An 18602-nucleotide genomic window follows, 5' to 3' on the forward strand; every position below is an offset into this window, starting at 1 on the left:
TCTGTCTGTCTGTCTGTCTGTCTGTCTGTCTGTCTGTCTGTGGCATCGTAGCATCTAAACGGGTGGACCGATTTTGATCTAGTTTTTTTTGTTTGAAAGCTGACTTGATTGAGAGTATTCTTAGATATAATTCATCATCATCAGCCTGCTCCGTGCTGAAAAATCGCAGTTCACCTGGTTCGTGAAGGGCCGATTAGCAACTTGCAGTCGTTTGGTGGGCTTTATTGCATTCTAGGTCGTGACATTCATGAATATTTACACGTTAATAGAAAGTTGACCTGGTGCTGCAGCATCACCTGGTAATCAATAGGATACCCAACCTCTCACCAACTTAGAGCAATGGTTTCGTGTTTGGGCTCATTTTAATTGCGACAGCTAGTAAGACGTAGATAACAAATAAATTGTTGCATGCTGCTGCTGCAGCATCACCTGGAATATACCTAGCGGAATAGAGTAACAATCTCGAGCTGTCAAATGTAACCGAAATCAGTTTTCATCTGTGTGAAAAATATGTGTACGTATACACTTACTCAAGCATGATTGAACATGAATCATAAGAGATTAAATTGTCAACGTGCAGCACGTGCCAACTGGACGTCAAAAAAAGAATACTGCTGTCATGTATCACACGTCTCTTTTTCCCAAGCAGTGTTACTGATAGTGACATCTCTGTTGCTCAGGCCTTGGTTTCTCTATTCCGTTAGGTATATTAACTTTATGGTTTTTACCCTTGGGGTACCCTGAAAACCAGCTTTTGATCGTGAAATACGTTTAGAAAATTTTGTACTGCGGTCTGTATCTACTCTGACAAATAGACCGGGAGATGGTGAGTTTGGTGACACAAAATATTAGGTCATTTGTACCAGTATGGCGGTTCTTCAGGGGTCTAATTATTACGTAAAAGCAAACAGGAAAATGATGGTAATAGCGCTGGCCACGGCGCGGCGGCGCAATCGCGTGGGCGTTCATTGAACGCGTCGGATAAAATTTATCCAACGCGTCCGACCCCTGAAGACTGAAGAACCGCCATACTGGTACAAATATGACCTAACCTTCTCCCGGTCTGACTATAATAGCTGAAGAGCCATAAAAAGAAAAAATAAATGAACTGACAGTTAACTGTCCAAAATCCAAATGACTATTGCATTGAGGTACCTCATAAATGAAGTATAACTATAGATGTAGTATAACTATAATAGGCTAACGGCCGTTCCCAATATTTGATCTATCTCTAGTTTTGCCCTACTAGAGATAGGAATAGCTCACATTAGACATTATAGACATATATTTTATGTCAATTGTGAGGTATTCCTATCTCTAGTAGGGCAAAATCAGAAATAGATCAAATATTGGGAACGGCCGTAAGACTACATCTATACTATAATACTTTATCTATGGACTGCCCCGTGTATTATTTTCCTCTATGACTCTGACATTGGCAACTTACTGAGTCGGCCATTTCTAAAGAAGAAAAAGGTTTTTGGAAGAATGTGAAAGAGTGATGTTAGGTTTTTTTTTTATGTCCGTGGGTTTTTATATTATTTTCCTAAAATTGTGTTATCTGGGTTTTTAATGTGTAATATTGGTAGGATATTAACCATTAAATATTCGTTATCGTGCACAAGTGTAGGAAAGTGATGTTATAACCAGAAACGTGCTCTTTTGTGTTCCCTCCAAAACTCCATCAAAAGTTTCAGTAAAGCGTCCTACCACTTTACTGAATCGACCGACTTGACTTCTTGACTGTATTGACTTTATACTTAGACTTTGACTAGACTTTAGACCTGACTGACCTGACGATAATATAGAAAAAATTGTATAAAGAATATTGTTTTCCCGCCATAATATTATACTCGAACCTGGCCATGATTATAGCCGAAGTGCCATTAAATGAAAAAAAAAGAAGAAGAAGAAGTCACATCACAGTGCTCTAGCCTATAGGTCTGAGGTCATCTCAAATCAAAGATATATTTTACTACAAAAATAAGGTAGGTAGTAAAATATCTTTGTCTCAAATAGTATTCATAATGCTCAAATTTTTGCTTTTGCAAAAGTCTGTGTTTCGAAGTACTAATTATTATTGTTGGTTAAATTCTAATCTATAAAATAATAATAATTAATGTTCAAGGTTTTCAGTACAAGTGTGTTTATGAGGTTGACAGTCTTTCGAAGACGACTTCCGAAAAGGAAAATCTGGTTTTTTCTGTTTCATCATTATTATATCTTGTATTTGCATGGTCGCATGAAGTCATCACCCGTGCCCACTGCATGCCAAACAGTTTTCGTTATAAGTTATAACTGTTCACATTTTTCGCCTCAACTCTGACGCTGGCAACTCCTAAATGGGGCGGCTTACGCCAAAAGAAGAAGAATAAGAAAAGGTTACATTAAGTGCGTCTGCTTAATGAAATAATTTGTAACATCTGTTTTTTACACCAATCTAAACATAGACTTATAATATAATATAATTTGCATTACTTATAGGTTTATGAATGATTCTTGGAAAATGATAAAATACAATAATCGTTGCACTCTATGTTTAACGTTAAATAAGAGAACTTTAAACATATTTAGAACTAATCTGCAATATGTTTACGAAAACCTCGCGAACTTAAAGGTACGTGTATCCAAACATAATATCAAAACATCATTATAGTCCAATATAATGTGTTTTGTCCGACCGAAGCTTCGGCTTCGCCCAAAAAAACCATCTTCGGCCAAAGAAACCATCTTAGGTGAAACATTCGGCTTTGGCCTAAAATTGGCCGAAACCGAAGGTTTCGCCGAAGGTCCGAGCAATTGTCGAAATTGAACGAACTGTTACGAAATACTGAGTGAGTCGTGAGAGAGTGACGGACCGGTCGTGTATACTGAGGCTGCTGGGAGGGGTTGGCATTTGAATCACGCATTATAGGTAGAGAGGAGGGAACGGTGGCATTTTATAGGGGTTAGTTACCCTTTTCAAATGACACCTGATTAGTGCCTAGGAGATGCATAGTTTTTTTTAAATATTATGTGTTTGAAGTTACGTGTGATGGAATATTATTTTTTGTTAACATGTGTATAATATTAATTTTTCACTATAGTTACGTTTTGTTTTACGCGTAAAAAACTGATAATTAATTAAAGCCAGTTGTTATAATATATCTAAGTATAAAAATATAGGGGGTGCAATTAAACCTTTAGTTAGTTTGTCAGGGTGCATATAAGTGCTGTAATTGGCTACAAAAGGGCGATAGGGCATTGCATCCCCGCAGATGCCCGCAGCGTCGGAGCTGTTTATTTACAATATAAGACCTACTTTGTGCCAATTTTGCCCACACCCAAAAAAAGACTAATTTTGTGGTAAGTCCACTAATTTGGTTGTTTTATTGAACATAACATCAAAAACTAAAAAAAATATTTTCATAGTAACTACTGATTTCCTAACTATAGGGAAGGGGTAGGGGGGTCCCCCCTAGCCCCCCTCCCCTCCCCCCTCCTCTCCCGCCCCTTCCCTATAATGCGTAATTCAAATGCAACCCCGTTTATTTTATTTATTAGTCTAGTTTCGGTCTAGTGGAGTAAAACAAAGAATGATTGATTGATCTAATTATTGTCATTTGTGAAATTATAAAGAAATTATTATTTTTTACAATAGTTCAGTCAATAAAGTATAATGCGTGAGCGGGAACCTAAGAGATTTCTGCTGGAACTTATTCAGGGTGCTTAGGGACAAAACATACTAAAAGTCTAGGAGGTGAGCCGGAGTGAGGGGAGGGCCTAAGTCCTAATTTTTGGTTTTGGTTAATAACTAAAAAACGATGCGTTGGAGTAAAAAGGAATTACTCAAAAGAGGGAATCCTTTGAGTCATTCCTTTTAAACTGGACTACAAATATTTATTAATAAAACACAAAATCACAAGCTTTTATTACCATCTCTAAATCAACTTCTATATGAGACAGTCAATATAGATGTAAACCTTCAATATTAGAGTTTTGAAATAATTTTAATACTTATCAATTGTAGCTTGTAGACAATATTGAACAAAATTAATTACAGGCGTGATTAGCCAAATGTGTGGCGATTGCCGATTAATCGGCTTCGGCTAAAAATAGACCTTGGTTGGACACTAATTGCCACAGTCAATGAATTATTGCTGAAATCCTTTAATACTTGGCTTTTAAGTAATTCTGCAAATGCTGAGATTTAAATTAACCTTCATCTTTTTTCTGTACCATACTTTAGTTAAAAAAACAATTGAGAAATGAGAATATCTCTTGAGCTTTATTTCTTCTCCTGTCAAGCTCCAAGTGGTCAAATCCGACCGCGATAACAATAGAATAACAATAGATTTCCAAGAATCCGCGATCGAAGGAATAAATTAAATTTAGACTAATGTAAAATTTTGTTAATCTTGCTAAATTCTAGGCTAAACTTGCTAAAAAGCTCACTGATGACATCAGATGACCCATCTAGTATTTTAATAATTTTGCACAATGAGAATAAAATTAAGATAATATGATGTGAATTTCATTTTCAATCAATTAAACAATTAATTAAATTTTAAGGTGATATCTGAGACATGGATGTGTTTCATTTGCCACGAGAGACTACGACAGTGTTACCTTTTGCAGCAGTTGGCCATAAATACGCGAGGACTTATTGCTCAAATCTGTGAGGTAAAACTTGGTGTTTGCAAAATATTTATAAGTTATATTAAATTGAAAGCATTTGCCACCCAAACCTTCATTTAATAAAAGCTAAAACAAAACTTTCTATAAGTACATGTCTCCTACAAAGTTTGATCCAATTTAATCTAATTTTTGTTAAAGTATATACTTAGCTCAATTTCTTATATATATTTTTCTTAGCAATAACTCAAGGATTTTGTCTTCCACTGTCATACACCTATAACAGTTTCTTCGCACTGCATACCTATATACAACAAGTTTTATGTTTTGTAATAAAAACAATTAAAATCCTTAATTTTTTTTAGATTGACACAAAATTTGAATCTTTGCTGGAGTTATCAACTTCCGACACAAAAATCGTTTGCTTAGCACCACCATGCAAAACACAATATTATGCTGCTGCAATCAAAACAGAGCCAGATGAAACTTCTGGATTTCATTTAAATGAAAGTGGTAAGTTATTAATTCAAATACATACTGAATTTACTTCTAGGTTTTATTAGCTACAACTCTGAGTGAGGAATGGGGTTTTAGTTGAAACGGGCACAAAATATACCAATTAATACTATTGTTACTTACTTACCTAAAATATTATAAATGTGAAAGCGTGTCAGTTGTTACCTCATCACGCCCAAACTGCTGAACTTTTGTATGAAAATACTTTTGAGTCCTAGACAAATGTGTGGCATCCACACTATAAACGAATTTTAGGCTGGTATAAATAGTCAGGACTTAAGATGCGAACCGGTCTGGCTTTCATAATTTGGACCAATCACAGAGCCAAACCACGTTTTGAGACCGAGATGCATCTTGAGTACTGACTATTTATACCAGCCTTAGGCCCGTATAAAAAGTTAGCTCTTACCACTAAGAGCTCGCTTAAAACGTGTTTCAAGCTGCTATCCTTATTAATAAACCTCACTTGAGTACAGCTTTTAAGTGTCTTTGATCAAGCGAGTGGGCAACATATTAATAAACCAAATCTTGCACTCAACTGTACTGTCAAACTGACGCTTGAGCGCGCAACGTATTAATAAACAAAATCTTGCACTCAAATGTGCTATCAAACTGTTGCTTGAGTGGCTAATTCTTGAGTGTGGGCAGACCTTGACTTAAGCGCGCTCAGGGATACCAATTTAGGAATTTTTCCCACAATTAGGAGAAAAATACCATCTTGGGGATACCATCTTAGGGATTTTTCCCACCATTAGAAGAAGAAAATAATAATTTCAAGAGTATTTTCTGGGATATGGAATGCTTATTTTTAAACACAAAATTAATATACCTAGCTATTAAGTGCGTAATATATATTTAAAACGAATTTACAGTGTTTAATACACTGACATACTAAGTGGTTTAATACATTTTGATCTTAAATCAGGGCAAGGGTAGTCATCACATTACATTATTATATTAATTAATCTATTTAAAATAAGTATATAAAGTTATAAACCGCCTAATCAAGCTAATATAAATACTTAATAATGAATCTTAAATAAACTGTACTCTGCAGATCTAATTTTGCCATAAGTACTAGTAAAGGCTTATGTAGTCTACTGAAATTAATTAATAAACAAATATAATTACTTTATTGTGCAAAAAAATACAATAAAACTTAAATATAAACAACAATTATTGATAAATAAGACATATAGTACGATACACAAAGGCGGCTATATTACATAGAAGCAATTTCTTCCAGGCAACTTTTAACATTCAGTGATAAATCCAGGAAAACGGTGATGTGCAAAAGTATAGTTAAGTACTTAAATTAAAAACTATCAAAAGCACAAAATTAAACATGCGCCTTTAAATACATTACTAAAATTATACAATAAAATAAATAAATAATATACTAATAAATACAATACATACAATAAAATATTTAAGTTAGGAAATTACAGGTATAATGCCAACTAGTAAGGTTATATTATGTTGCCTAATGCCTTCGTCATCAGTAAATGAATTAGTAAGATAGACTTGCTCTGTGGACTGTGCTAAAGTAACAGAATAATACTAGGAGGTTTAATTAAAAGTCCCTTTCTAACTATTATAGTCCAAATGACACAATTGGCATGGATTTTATTTGGTAAAATAGGTTCATTAATCTTTTCAAACACCACAGGTTAAGTATAAGGTAGGGATTATAAAATACAAAATAATCTTTTACTTCATCATTATCTTTATTTTAACTTTTAGCATAATATGTTTCATCCGTTACATTATAAACTCTTAGCCACAGAAACAAAACAAAATATTTAAAGTATCTTCTAAAAGAAAATGAAAATTGTTATTGAAATTTTTAATATTTAAAGTATTTAAAGTATGTGTCTGTGTTATCAAGTTCTAAAGTAAAGAAAAAAGGTAAACTTTAAACTTCAATTGTTAAGTTGGATGTAGAAGGTCCAAAGAATATTTCATCAAACTTACTGAAAGATACAAATGGATCAATCAAACTTCAGAGCCGGATATAAGTAGTTATAACCTCATAGAGATATAACATCATCTTGCCAAGATCTTAGGGTTAGATAAACTCACACAGCTCTGTGTGAGCTGTTGATAAATATAATCTATAATTTAGCTAACAAAATTACTACTAAGTAATAATATTTAAAAAATTGTTTTAGATACAATAAGGTAAATAAAAGACGGTGTCAAATATTTTCTTGGTACCAGTAGAAGGTTGTACATATTTAGAAAATTAAAATGTAATAAGGCTATTAAGTTTTTTTGTACAGAACAATTTCATAGCTTATTGATGACTGATGTTCTTTCAGTAGTTTCTCACATTTTTCTATGATAATAATAATAATAATAATCTTTATCTAAAACTTTTAGCATCTGTTACAATGTGTAGTTATAATATGACCTAGAAGTACAATACAGTTGTAGGGCATTTTCAAAAAAACGTGTACCCTTGCAAAAATATGTCTATATTTTTTAAGTTCATTTATTTACCTTTATTTGAATGTCATATACAAGGAACAATATTGAACTAATGGAATAAGTTAAAAAGAACGCTGAAAACGTTATATTATTCTGATATTATTGAAACAAAATCGAATTTTCGACGAAACAGATTCCGTTGTGCGACTAAATGTAAAATATAATTTAATACAAAAAAATACAGCAATAAATGGATTTCTTCGTTAATTTAATCTAATGAAATGCATATTTAATTGTTTATTAAAAAAAATTTTGATAATTTCAAGGATCAACAAGAGTAGCAATTATTTTTAATCCATAGTGTGACTATGTGAGTTGTGACCTACTAGTGGGTTATTTTTCATTTTTTTACATGAGTAAGTAATATTTGACATATATAAAGAAGTTTTTATAACACAAAAACCTTTTCTTTAAACATTTTTATTGTTGCACTACTTATAAAAGTAAAAAATTCTTTGATTTCATAGATTTAACTTCATTAATTAGAGGGACGAACATCTCATAATCATAAAGATGTGTTCACATGTCTACGAATTCCTAAGTTATTAATGACATCGAATTATATGCACGATCAAAGTGCCGAAATATCCATGCAAATATGCACGAAAAATGGTCGAAATATGCACAAAATATGCACAATCAAAAGTCACTTAATATTAAAATTTATTATTTTTTTGAAGACTTTTCCGGTAGTGACATTAATAAAAGCGCCAATTTTTATAATTTCATAAAATCCAGGATTTTTAATTTCTTGAAATAAAGACTTTTTATTTATTTGTTATACGCCAATAATAATTTTCTACCAACATTTTCCGATTGCAATCTTAATGCCCATGGAAGTTAAACTACCAAAATATGCACTATCGCCTAAAAAGTGACATTATATGCATTTGCATATGCAAGTATGCAAATGCATATAATCTGATGTCTAGTTATTATAAATCTGCAAATATCAACGACACAAAATGATTTTCAACTTTACTGATAGAAAAGTAGTGGAAATAAAATCAAAATTATTAAAAAAAAATAAAACTTTTAGGTACTTACTTAAATTTTAAATAGTATTTTACGTCATATGTGGTTTTAATATCCAATGGAGAGCGCTAACGCTGACAGGTATTGACGTCAGGGTTACTAGATCTCAGAGAATTCGATTTGTCAAAAGACATCGTCATTTTTAATATGGCTTGTTTTTTTGTTATTTCAGCAAGATTATCCAAGTATATAATTAGAAAAATAATTACATTACATTATTTGAAACATATTAACGAACAAGAAATTAAAAACTCTTTTTTATATTAAATAACTGGCAACACCTATTTCTATGACCATATTGGATCCAATCTCTCAGCAAATGTCAAAAATCTATGATTAAGGAAGAAATGAATCATATGTCTATATTACATTATCCAATATCATTGACTCAATGATCTCGGATCCAATATATTATATGATAATCTAATATCCCCCTAACGCTGCTTAGAATTGGACCATGTAGGTGTCGCCATTACCATCATACCATCTAGTTCTGAAATGTGTTTCGGGATTCGAGACTCGCTAATTTATATTAATACAGTATTATTAATATAAAATAAAAATACATCCTACATAGTACCTATAATATTTTAACTTGTTAAAACATTGTTCTTGACAACTACCTTTTTTATTTATTTAGAAATTAAAGAAGATAAAAATGTAGAGACAACAAATGACTACGAAGATGGCGAACAGAATCCTGGCTCCTCATGTGCTGATTCAGAGAAAAAACATTTGATTTGCGATGATGATACTCTGAAAGTTGACAGAAATAATAGTCGGCAAACGAAAAAGGAGCTTTTTTTGATAATAGAAAAGCTAAGTCCTAGTATTATTGCGAAATTTGTACGGTCAAGTCCAGAAAAAGGTAGTGATGAACATTTTGAGGAAGGAGAATTCACCTCAACTTCAACTAAAAAAATTAAACAAGAAGTAGAAGAAGTGGTAGCAGATACAGGTATGTTTGTCCTATAGACTACTGCAGGCCCATGTCGAAAATGGATGGGTCAACCACCTGGTCTAATATCGTCCTATATACGTCTATATAGGACGATATTAGACCATAAAATAATAAGATTTAGCACTATGCCGTCACTTGTAAGCTAGTCCAACTGAGTGCTGGTGAGAATTCAAAAGTGCATGTAGGGTGGGTACATTTTGGTCATATGATCTTGCACGGCATTTTTACCATCGATAGACACATGAAAAATAATAAGAAAGCCCGCAGTGCCGTACAAAAATGATGCGCCAATAAGTCGGTATTTTTATTTTATTTTCTGACAATTTCCATGGCAAAGGTCATTTGATTCTTGAATACAGCTTGGAATCAATTATTCCGCAACGCCGTACAAAAATAATGTGACAATGGAAAAAAAACGAGGGTTACAACCCCCTCTTTTCCAGTGGTCCGGGGGGTGATTTGAATCAACAAAAAATCAATTAATTTTGAAAGTATCTTATGCATAGATAATATTTTTTTGCATGCCGTACATTTTCGTTGGTCCAAAGGTTTGTAAGAGAAAAAAAAACTCAAGCAAAAATCCATAGAACCAAATGTAAGAAAAATCCAGACGACGAAATATATCGATTTTTTTTCTAAAAAATAGTTGTTTTATTGTACCCAAAGGGGAAAACGGCACCCTCTTACTAAGACTTCGATGTATGTCTGTCTCCAGGCTGTAACTCAAGAACGGTAATAGCTAGAGATTTGAAATTTTCACTGATTATGTAATAAAACAAATACTAAAAACAAAATAAAATAAATATTTAAGGGGGGCTCCCATACAACAAACGTTTTTTTTTGCAATTTTTTGTTTAATATCAATAATGACAACAGGTAAAATGTTCACAAAATACTCAATTTCATTTTTAATTTAAAAATCAATAATAACATTTTCAAAAAAGAAATAATAAATAAATAATTAATCCCATACAAAAAAAAAACATAATTTTGCTCTATAATTGTACGGAACTTTACATACTCTGTGACATATACTTATCTATGCTTCCTTTGGTCGTCGTTGCCATAGTAACGGACTTATTTACGGGACTTCATAATTATTCTTTACAAATAAAGCACTACGATACAAAATGCTATTTTAACTACACAACAGAGTTGGCGACGAGGATGACTGCGAACTTGCAAAATTGGAAGAGGATTCGCGCCTTCATACGAGCACAATTTACGAGGTGGGAATCATACTTAAAAACACGTGAGAATCTTGATAACGCGGAGACTCATGTCAGGCTACAGCGCTTACACGAAGATATTCAAATAATTCGAAAACTGCAACAAAATATAATATCTGAAGTACCAGACGAGGAACTGGATAATGAGATTGACACTAGTTACAAATTACAATATTGAAGAGGAATTTATTTCCATCAAAAAACTTCTTACCATGCAACAACGAGCTGAAAGTAATTCTACAACTACACGAATACCACAATTAGCTACAGAGAACAGATGTACAAGCTGTGATGCATTGGAGAAATATTTAAACTAGCGCGCGGCCCCGCCCCTTTTTTACAAATAATGTAATATTTTTACATCCAACCCACATTTTATGTTTCTGTGAAAAACATTAACAGCTATGTTAAATTTTCTATCTATCAAGCCATCATAATTATAGTATTTAGTCTGATTTAATATTCTTTTCACAGTATGTACTTTGAAAATTATTTTTTCTAACCCTTTGATTACAAATTAAACAATATTTTGTTATAATCTACTCGACGGAACCCTAAATTAGACCCTTGTATCAACAATTCATCGAAACATCTTGAATTGTTTATAAAAACAGCCGTGATTTACGACCCGAAAAAACCGGTTTCGTATAACCCACAAGCAAACTTCGTCATTAGTACTATACAAATAAAGTTCAAAATGGCGCGGCCGGCAGAAAATAGCCGTTATCTGTGAACTTTTGTTCTCAATTGTTTAGAAACGTAATGCATAATATTTATATAAATTGTCTTAGAGACATTGTGTAATAACTTGTATAAGCGTTTTACGTAATTAATTTACAAATATATGAAGCAAATCACGTCCAAATCACCAAAAAATAAACCAAATTTTCGAGTGTAACCTAGAAGTTTTTACGATGTATTTCTTTCAAATGATTATCTAAAACACTTAATTATTAGTAAATTTAGGTATTTTACTACTTACATTCGTTAAATCAATCCATTATTTCAAACAAATTACACAACACTGCAGAACACACACGAAAAATTTCACGATTTTCAAATGACTGAAAAATATTCGTCGACCACAGATTGTATAATATTTTGCATTCAGAATGTGGCAAATGTATCATAGATCGTAATTCGTAACTAACCAAACTTCTTCATACAAAAGTAGTCTCTAAATCAGCGAAATACAAAATATAATCGAATTTATACGTGGGAGAGCCATGCTTCGGCACGAATGGGCCGGCTCGACCGGATAAATACCACGTTCTCACAGAAAACCGGCGTGAAACAGCGCTTGCGCTGTGTTTCGCCGAGTGAGTGAGTTTACCGGAGGCCCAATCCCCTAACCCCTACCCTGGATGAAAAGGACACGAACGACCGACACTCAAAAAAAATATTATACAGAACAGAACGAGAACAAAAGGCAGAGTATTATTATTCAAAGGAAATTGAAAAATACTATCAACAGATTCAAATACTATACAAATGCGACATTCGAGTTAAAAATACATATTAAGGCTGCAGTCTTGTAAAATTCACTCGCTGCGAATTATTTGCGCAGTATTGTATAATTTTTTTTGGACATACTAACACTAACTAATGAAATAACACTAAATATTATTATTGCGTATAATATAAGTAATAGCTAGTTATTTTTTTTAAGTTCATATATGTGGATAATGTTAGGTAAATCAAGCGTTAAAAACAGCTCTTCGTGCCCAATGTCATTTCGAGTTGTGTTTGTGCGCTTAGTTTATGGCAATAAATAATATAATTTAAAAATCTGTTCAGCGCATAATGAGCTCAACATTCTCATCTTCAAAATGCGCAGATTAGTTTTTTCTAATTATGTTTCATTTTCTTAATTAAGCGACCACAGTTTCATCAAAATTCTCTGTTTTTATCTCTTAATAAACGGGTTATTTCATAAAAACTATGCGTCGTAAGTATGTAATAATTAGATTATTTTGATGCCAAGAGTATAATAAAGCAATTAATACAGAAAAAATCACCTAAATCACCTTACTCCAACAATAATAATAATCTCAAAAGACCTGCAAAAAAAAGGGCTTATAAACAAGAATTGCAAGGGAAATTTGTGTAGGTCTTTGAGATTATTATTATTGTTGGAGTAAGGTGATTTAGGATTTTTTTTTTTTATATTAATTGCTTTATTAAACTCTTGGCATCAGTATAATCTAATTATTACATATTTACAATGCATAGTTTTTATGAAATAACCCGTTTATTACGAGATAAAAACAGGGAATTTTTATGAAATTGTGGCCTCTTAATTAAGAAAATGAAAGATAATTAGAAAAAACGAATCTGCGCATTTTGAAGATGAGAATGTTTAGCTCATTATGCGCTGAACAGATTTTTAAATTATATTATTTATTGCCATAAACTAAGCGCACAAACACAACTCGAAATGACATTGGGCACGAAGAGCTGTTTTTAACGCTTGATTTACCTAACATTATCCACATATATGAACATAAAAAAAATAACTAGCTATTACTTATATTATACGCAATAATAATATTTAGTGTTATTTTATTAGTTAGTGTTAGTTTATCAAGAAAAAAATATACAAAAATGCGCAAATAATTCGCAGCGAGTGAATTTTGCAAGACTGCAGCCTTAAGCACAAATGGAAAGAAAAGGAAGAATGCGAACAGAATTATACGACTGAAAGAAATGATTTATGTACAAAATTTTGGAGACATACAAGATACGCATACAAGAAAAGAGCTACTATTATACAATTTACATGGAATAAGGGAGGAGGAGGCGGCTACTAACAATTTTAAGCCGTACCTACGACACTACAAGTCCTTACTGATGCTGTAACGATTTGACGCCGGCACTGACTGGAGCTTTTGCTTCCTGCGCAAGCATTCAGGAATAGCGGGGGAGATCTGACATATACTTATCTATGCTTCCTTTGGTCGTCGTTGCCATAGTAACGGACTTATTTACGGGTCTTCATTATTATTCTTTACTAATAAAGCACTACGATACAACTATTTTAACTACACAACACTCTGCATCAAAATGTACGGCATAGTTTTTTCCTAATTTATTTATCTTAATACTATTTAAGACGAGGAAAAAATTTAGAAAATTATTTTATTTTATTAATCTGAATATTTAAAATTTCAGTTTTTGTATTTCTCTTAATTTTTTTAGAACAGTTTTTTTTGAACGGCAATACTATATAAGAATTGTATTTTACAATATCATATTAAAAATAAAGTTGCCGTACCGAATCAAATAATTTTACAGTTTAAAAAATCAAGTATACCATGAAATTAAGATTATTATTCTAATGGACAAAATTTTTTTGACGGCATTATTTTTAATAGTACTTTTGAGTGCTAAAACAATGTTTAGAACCGAAGCCGTACTGTTTCAAATCACCCCCCGGACCGACCGAAAAATACCGACTTATTGGCGCATCATTTTTGTACGGCACTGCGGGCTTTCTTATTATTTTCCATGTGTCTATCGATGGTAAAAATGCCGTGCAAGATCATATTACCAAAATGTACCCACCCTACATGCACTTAATAAAATACAAAAACTTGTCTTAATAAGGCTCCGCTCCTATCCGATATTATGTAAAACTTATTTAGGATTCGGTTCCGTAACCGACGTAACCAAGGATGTCAGGGAGCTCCGTAACCGAAACTATCGGATATCCAATATAAAAAACATAATTTCCATAACCGTTTATGGAAATTATGTTTTTTATATTGGATATCCGATAGTTTCGGTTACGGAGCTCCCTGACATCCTTGGTTCAGACCAATTTGTTCAGAACAATCGGTGGATGTTTGCATGGTAATGTACATAATATATTAGAAACCTCATTATTATCACTTTTGAAGACATTTTTAGAATATTCCTTGAAGTACAACGATAGTTCCTACTAGTAAGGAACGTAAATTTTTTATTATGTACTTAATTTCTATAATTTCAATTGCTTTCTTATTTTGTTTAGGGTTTGGACGAGACGATGAGCAAGAAAACTCGAATGACTGCGAAGGGCAAGAACATATGGACGAAGCGTCACCAGACTGTTACAAACAACCTTATAGCAGTGATGTACTTTTGAACAAGTTTGGTCAAAAAGTCAACTTAAAACAAAACTTTGCAATACTTCCTGAGGACAAACCGTACAGATGTGTTATATGTTTGAATAAGTATAAACTGCGACGTAGTTTAAGAAAACACATAAAAATTCATACTGAAGACAAACCGTATGGTTGTGATGTATGTTTGAAGAAGTTTAGCGAAAAATATCAATTAAGAAATCATATTCGAATTCATACTGGAGACAAACCGTACAGCTGTCATGTATGTTTAAAAAGGTTTAATCAAAAAAGTTATTTAAAACAACACATCGAAAGTCATAATGGAGGCAAACCATACAGCTGCGATGTATGTTTGAAGAAGTTTAGACTAAAACATCAATTAGAAAATCATATTCGAATTCATACTGGAGACAAACCGTACAGCTGTCATGTATGTTTAAAAAAGTTTAATCAAAAAAGTAAATTAAAAGAACACATCAAAAGTCATAATGGAGGCAAACCATACAGCTGCGATGTGTGTTTGAAGAAGTTTAAACATAAATATAGTTTAAAACTACACACCCGAACTCATACTGGAGACAAATCGTACGACTGTGATGTATGTTTGAAGAAGTTTTATCGAAAATCTAATTTAGAAAGTCATATTATAATTCATACTGGAGACAGATCGTATAGCTGTGATGTATGTTTAAAAAAGTTTAGACGGAAAAGTGAATTAAACAGACACTTAAGAATTCATACTGGAGAAAATCTGTACACTTGTGAAATATGTTTGAAAAAGTTTAAACGAAAAGAGAATTTACAAGAACACTTTAAAATTCATACTAGTGAAAAACCGTACAGTGATGATGATACTTTGTATGAATTGTATGTTTGAAGAAGTTTAGTCAGTTTCTGTAAAAAATTATATTTTAAAAATTCATAATGGAGACAAACCATACCGCTGCGGTGTATGTTTGAAGAAGTTTCTAAGACATAAATGTAGTTTAGTCAAAGAGTTTCCTTAAAAAATATATTTTAAAAATTCATAATGGAGACAAACAGGCTGCGGTGTATGTTTGAAGAAGTTTCTAAGACTGGGTTGCACCAGAGGCGTGGGTAAAGTTAAAGTTAAATATGGCGACCAAACATCCCATATTCTCATACGACATCTGTCAATTTTTCCGGTTATAGTTAAGGTTAAAGTCAAAGTTAGTTGGTGCAACCCAGTCTAAGACATAAATGTAGTTTAGTCAAAGAGTTTCCTTAAAAAATTATATTTTAAAAATTCATAATGGAGACAAACCATACGGCTGCGGTGTATGTTTGAAGAAGTTTAGACATAAATGTAATTTAGTCAAAGTTTCCTTAAAAAAATTATATTTTAAAAATTCATAATGGAGACAAACCATACGGCTGCGGTGTATATTTGAAGAAGTTTAGACATAAATGTAGTTTAGTCAAAGAGTTTCTTTAAAAAAATATATTTTAAAAATTCATAATGGAGACAAACCATACGGCTGTCATGTATGTTTGAAGAAGTTTTAGTCCAAAATTTCATTTAGTAAGGCATATTCGAATTTATACTGGAGACAAACCATAAGTTAGTCAAAAAGCTTATTTAAAAAAACATTTTCTAAACCTGTTTAAACAAACGTCACAGCTGTGACGGTTGTTTAAACATGTTTACACAAATAAATGTCGCTTTCAAAATTGTAACTAGTTATAATCTTCAATATATTGTACAACTAGCTGTTGCCCGCAACTTCGTCCGCGTGGACTTCAGTTTATAGCGCGCGGTGTCAACAAAATTGGTGTCAAAAGCTTTTTAAAACCCCGGTACCCCTTAAATCAAAATACCCAAAACAGCCGTGTAGTGTGCACATAATAATATATATTTTTAATTAAACTTTTTTTATACCAAATTTTAAAGCTTTATTTAGCTTTACGCAACTTAGCTGCATTATACAACTTTAGCTTTACCCTTAAACTATTTAGTATTTATTATTGGTATGCTGTTGTTTCTGATATCTATGTTGGTAAGTGAGTTATTTGATAACGTGCATAACAATCGAAAGAATCGAAAAACTTAGTCCAACATGGTACCACCTCTTATAGAAATACATGACATACATGTGACTCTGGGCGCCATCTGTTATGAGTTTTTGGAACTAACTTAATTTGAACAAATTTACGCATAAACACCCTCTTACAACCCCTTTTTCCAGTAAAAAAGTAGCCTATGCCCTTTGTCAGATTATCTGTGTACAAAATTTCATTACAGTCGGTTTAGTAGTTTTGGTGTGAAAGCGAGACAGACAGACAGAGATACTTTCGCATTTATAATATTAGTATGGATTTGCATGATAATAAAAGCTTGTCGCGACTCGCAAGATCTAACAATGTATCAGAATTTGATAATTTATTAAAATAAAAATATAATATCAATTTACTCAGTTAATATTTAGCGAGTTCTTATATTCCGTTTATTTCTGCATGACTAAGGGGGGTATTACATTGTCATTTATATTGGATCATTTCTATGATCATATATAGGATCCAATATATATGATCATTTGATCATATCTGCTTATTACATTATCATATTTCATTGATCCTATTTTACGTCATTGGTTTTGGTGGTTTCAACAGCCAATGGAGAGCGCTAACGCTGACAGGTATTGACGTTATGCACTCGGAGCGCGCCTGTAGCTGGCCGGCCGCCACGGCCCACGCTTTATTGACCAACGTAAAAAGAACTCCAGTTTGCAAACATTTTTGTGTAATATCCGAAGCTCTTATATTTGTAGAATTACATCAAAGCAAGGCGCGCCATGAGCAGCTCGGCTTTTGCAATATAAATATTATAATCATTATTTTTCAACGTGAAATGAACCTTAAAACACATAAATGAAGATTATATTATTTGGTGTAATAGTGAGTATCCTACCGCTCGTTTTTTTCAAAATAGGTAGTGGGAGGATTTGGATTTAGATACAAAAAAGCACAGTGTTCTAATTTAGAAAACAAACTCACCCTTAAGCGACCGGACAAACTGTACTTTTACTTTGTACCCATTTCATTTTGACCGCGCGCGCGCTTTTTAGGGGGTGCTAGGGTAATGTTTGCACACGGGCGCCACATGGACTAGAGGCGGCCCTGACAAAATTATATGATAGCATTTACAAAATATGTAGGTATTATAACACGGAGAATATTTTAAGGAGCGTAGCCCGTCGGATCAGAGGCGCTTTGCACACGACGGGGCGGGGCGAACCGGTCAATTTTGCCGCGAACGATAGCACAAAGGGAATCCTACAATATGTATTACCAACGCACACCAAGGGCAAAAAGACTGCTCCGCAGGTCCCCGGCGGGCTCTGGCGGCGCAGCATGTCCGTGGATCACACAAACCAGTTTACATGCAGTAACGCAGACGGCACAGCGGCGCGAGGCGGCAGCTAGCTCTATTCTCTCCATCTCCACTAGAACGAATGTCCTGAACTGACTGCCTCCACTCGTCGTGTGCTTTGTGTTCCACCTCGCCCCGTCGTCTGCAAAATAATAGAGTGCGTCCGGCAGCCAGCGCATGGCGCACGTGCTGATAATATAATAATTTACTATGCAACCCATAAATAAGTAATATTTGAACAAAGATACTGAGCACTGAAC

The 18602-nt window shown here is 33.1% G+C and overlaps 1 protein-coding gene and 1 long non-coding RNA gene across 3 annotated transcripts; one reads left to right on the forward strand and one right to left on the reverse strand.

Annotated features, from left to right (window-relative positions):
* Window positions 1-2392: 2392 nt before the first annotated feature.
* On the forward strand, window positions 2393-16721 carry LOC121732211 (zinc finger protein 2 homolog). 2 transcript variants are annotated; one of them, XM_042122020.1, is made up of 6 exons: window positions 2394-2617; window positions 4552-4662; window positions 4980-5127; window positions 9296-9613; window positions 14858-15608; window positions 16433-16721. In XM_042122020.1, exons 1-6 carry the CDS (start codon window positions 2489-2491, stop codon window positions 16476-16478), a joined length of 1503 nt encoding a protein of 500 aa, XP_041977954.1. In that variant the 5' UTR covers window positions 2394-2488; the 3' UTR covers window positions 16479-16721. The 2 variants fall into 2 exon arrangements, with proteins under 2 accessions (XP_041977953.1, XP_041977954.1); XM_042122019.1 differs by lacking the exon at window positions 16433-16721 and having other exon boundaries at window positions 2393-2617; window positions 14858-16063.
* LOC121732214 lies at window positions 5477-14583 on the reverse strand. The gene is made up of 3 exons (XR_006036332.1): window positions 14515-14583; window positions 10291-10296; window positions 5477-5491 (listed from the first exon to the last, which is right to left on the reverse strand). It is a non-coding gene; the product is annotated as an uncharacterized LOC121732214 (long non-coding RNA).
* Window positions 16722-18602: the final 1881 nt, after the last annotated feature.

This window comes from Aricia agestis, chromosome 12, assembly GCF_905147365.1.
Source record: "Aricia agestis chromosome 12, ilAriAges1.1, whole genome shotgun sequence".
Classification (NCBI taxonomy): Eukaryota; Metazoa; Arthropoda; class Insecta; order Lepidoptera; family Lycaenidae; genus Aricia; species Aricia agestis.

What these genes read in the sequence shown, in the direction of transcription:
- LOC121732211 (XM_042122019.1), top strand. Translation starts at nt 2,489, where the DNA reads ATGAATGATTCTTGGAAAATGATAAAATACAATAATCGTTGCACTCTA. An exon ending in TTATTGCTCAAATCTGTGAG is followed by an intron (nt 4,663 to 4,979) that starts GTAAAACTTGGT and finishes AATTTTTTTTAG; the next exon opens with ATTGACACAAAATTTGAATC. An exon ending in ATTTCATTTAAATGAAAGTG is followed by an intron (nt 5,128 to 9,295) that starts GTAAGTTATTAA and finishes TTATTTATTTAG; the next exon opens with AAATTAAAGAAGATAAAAAT.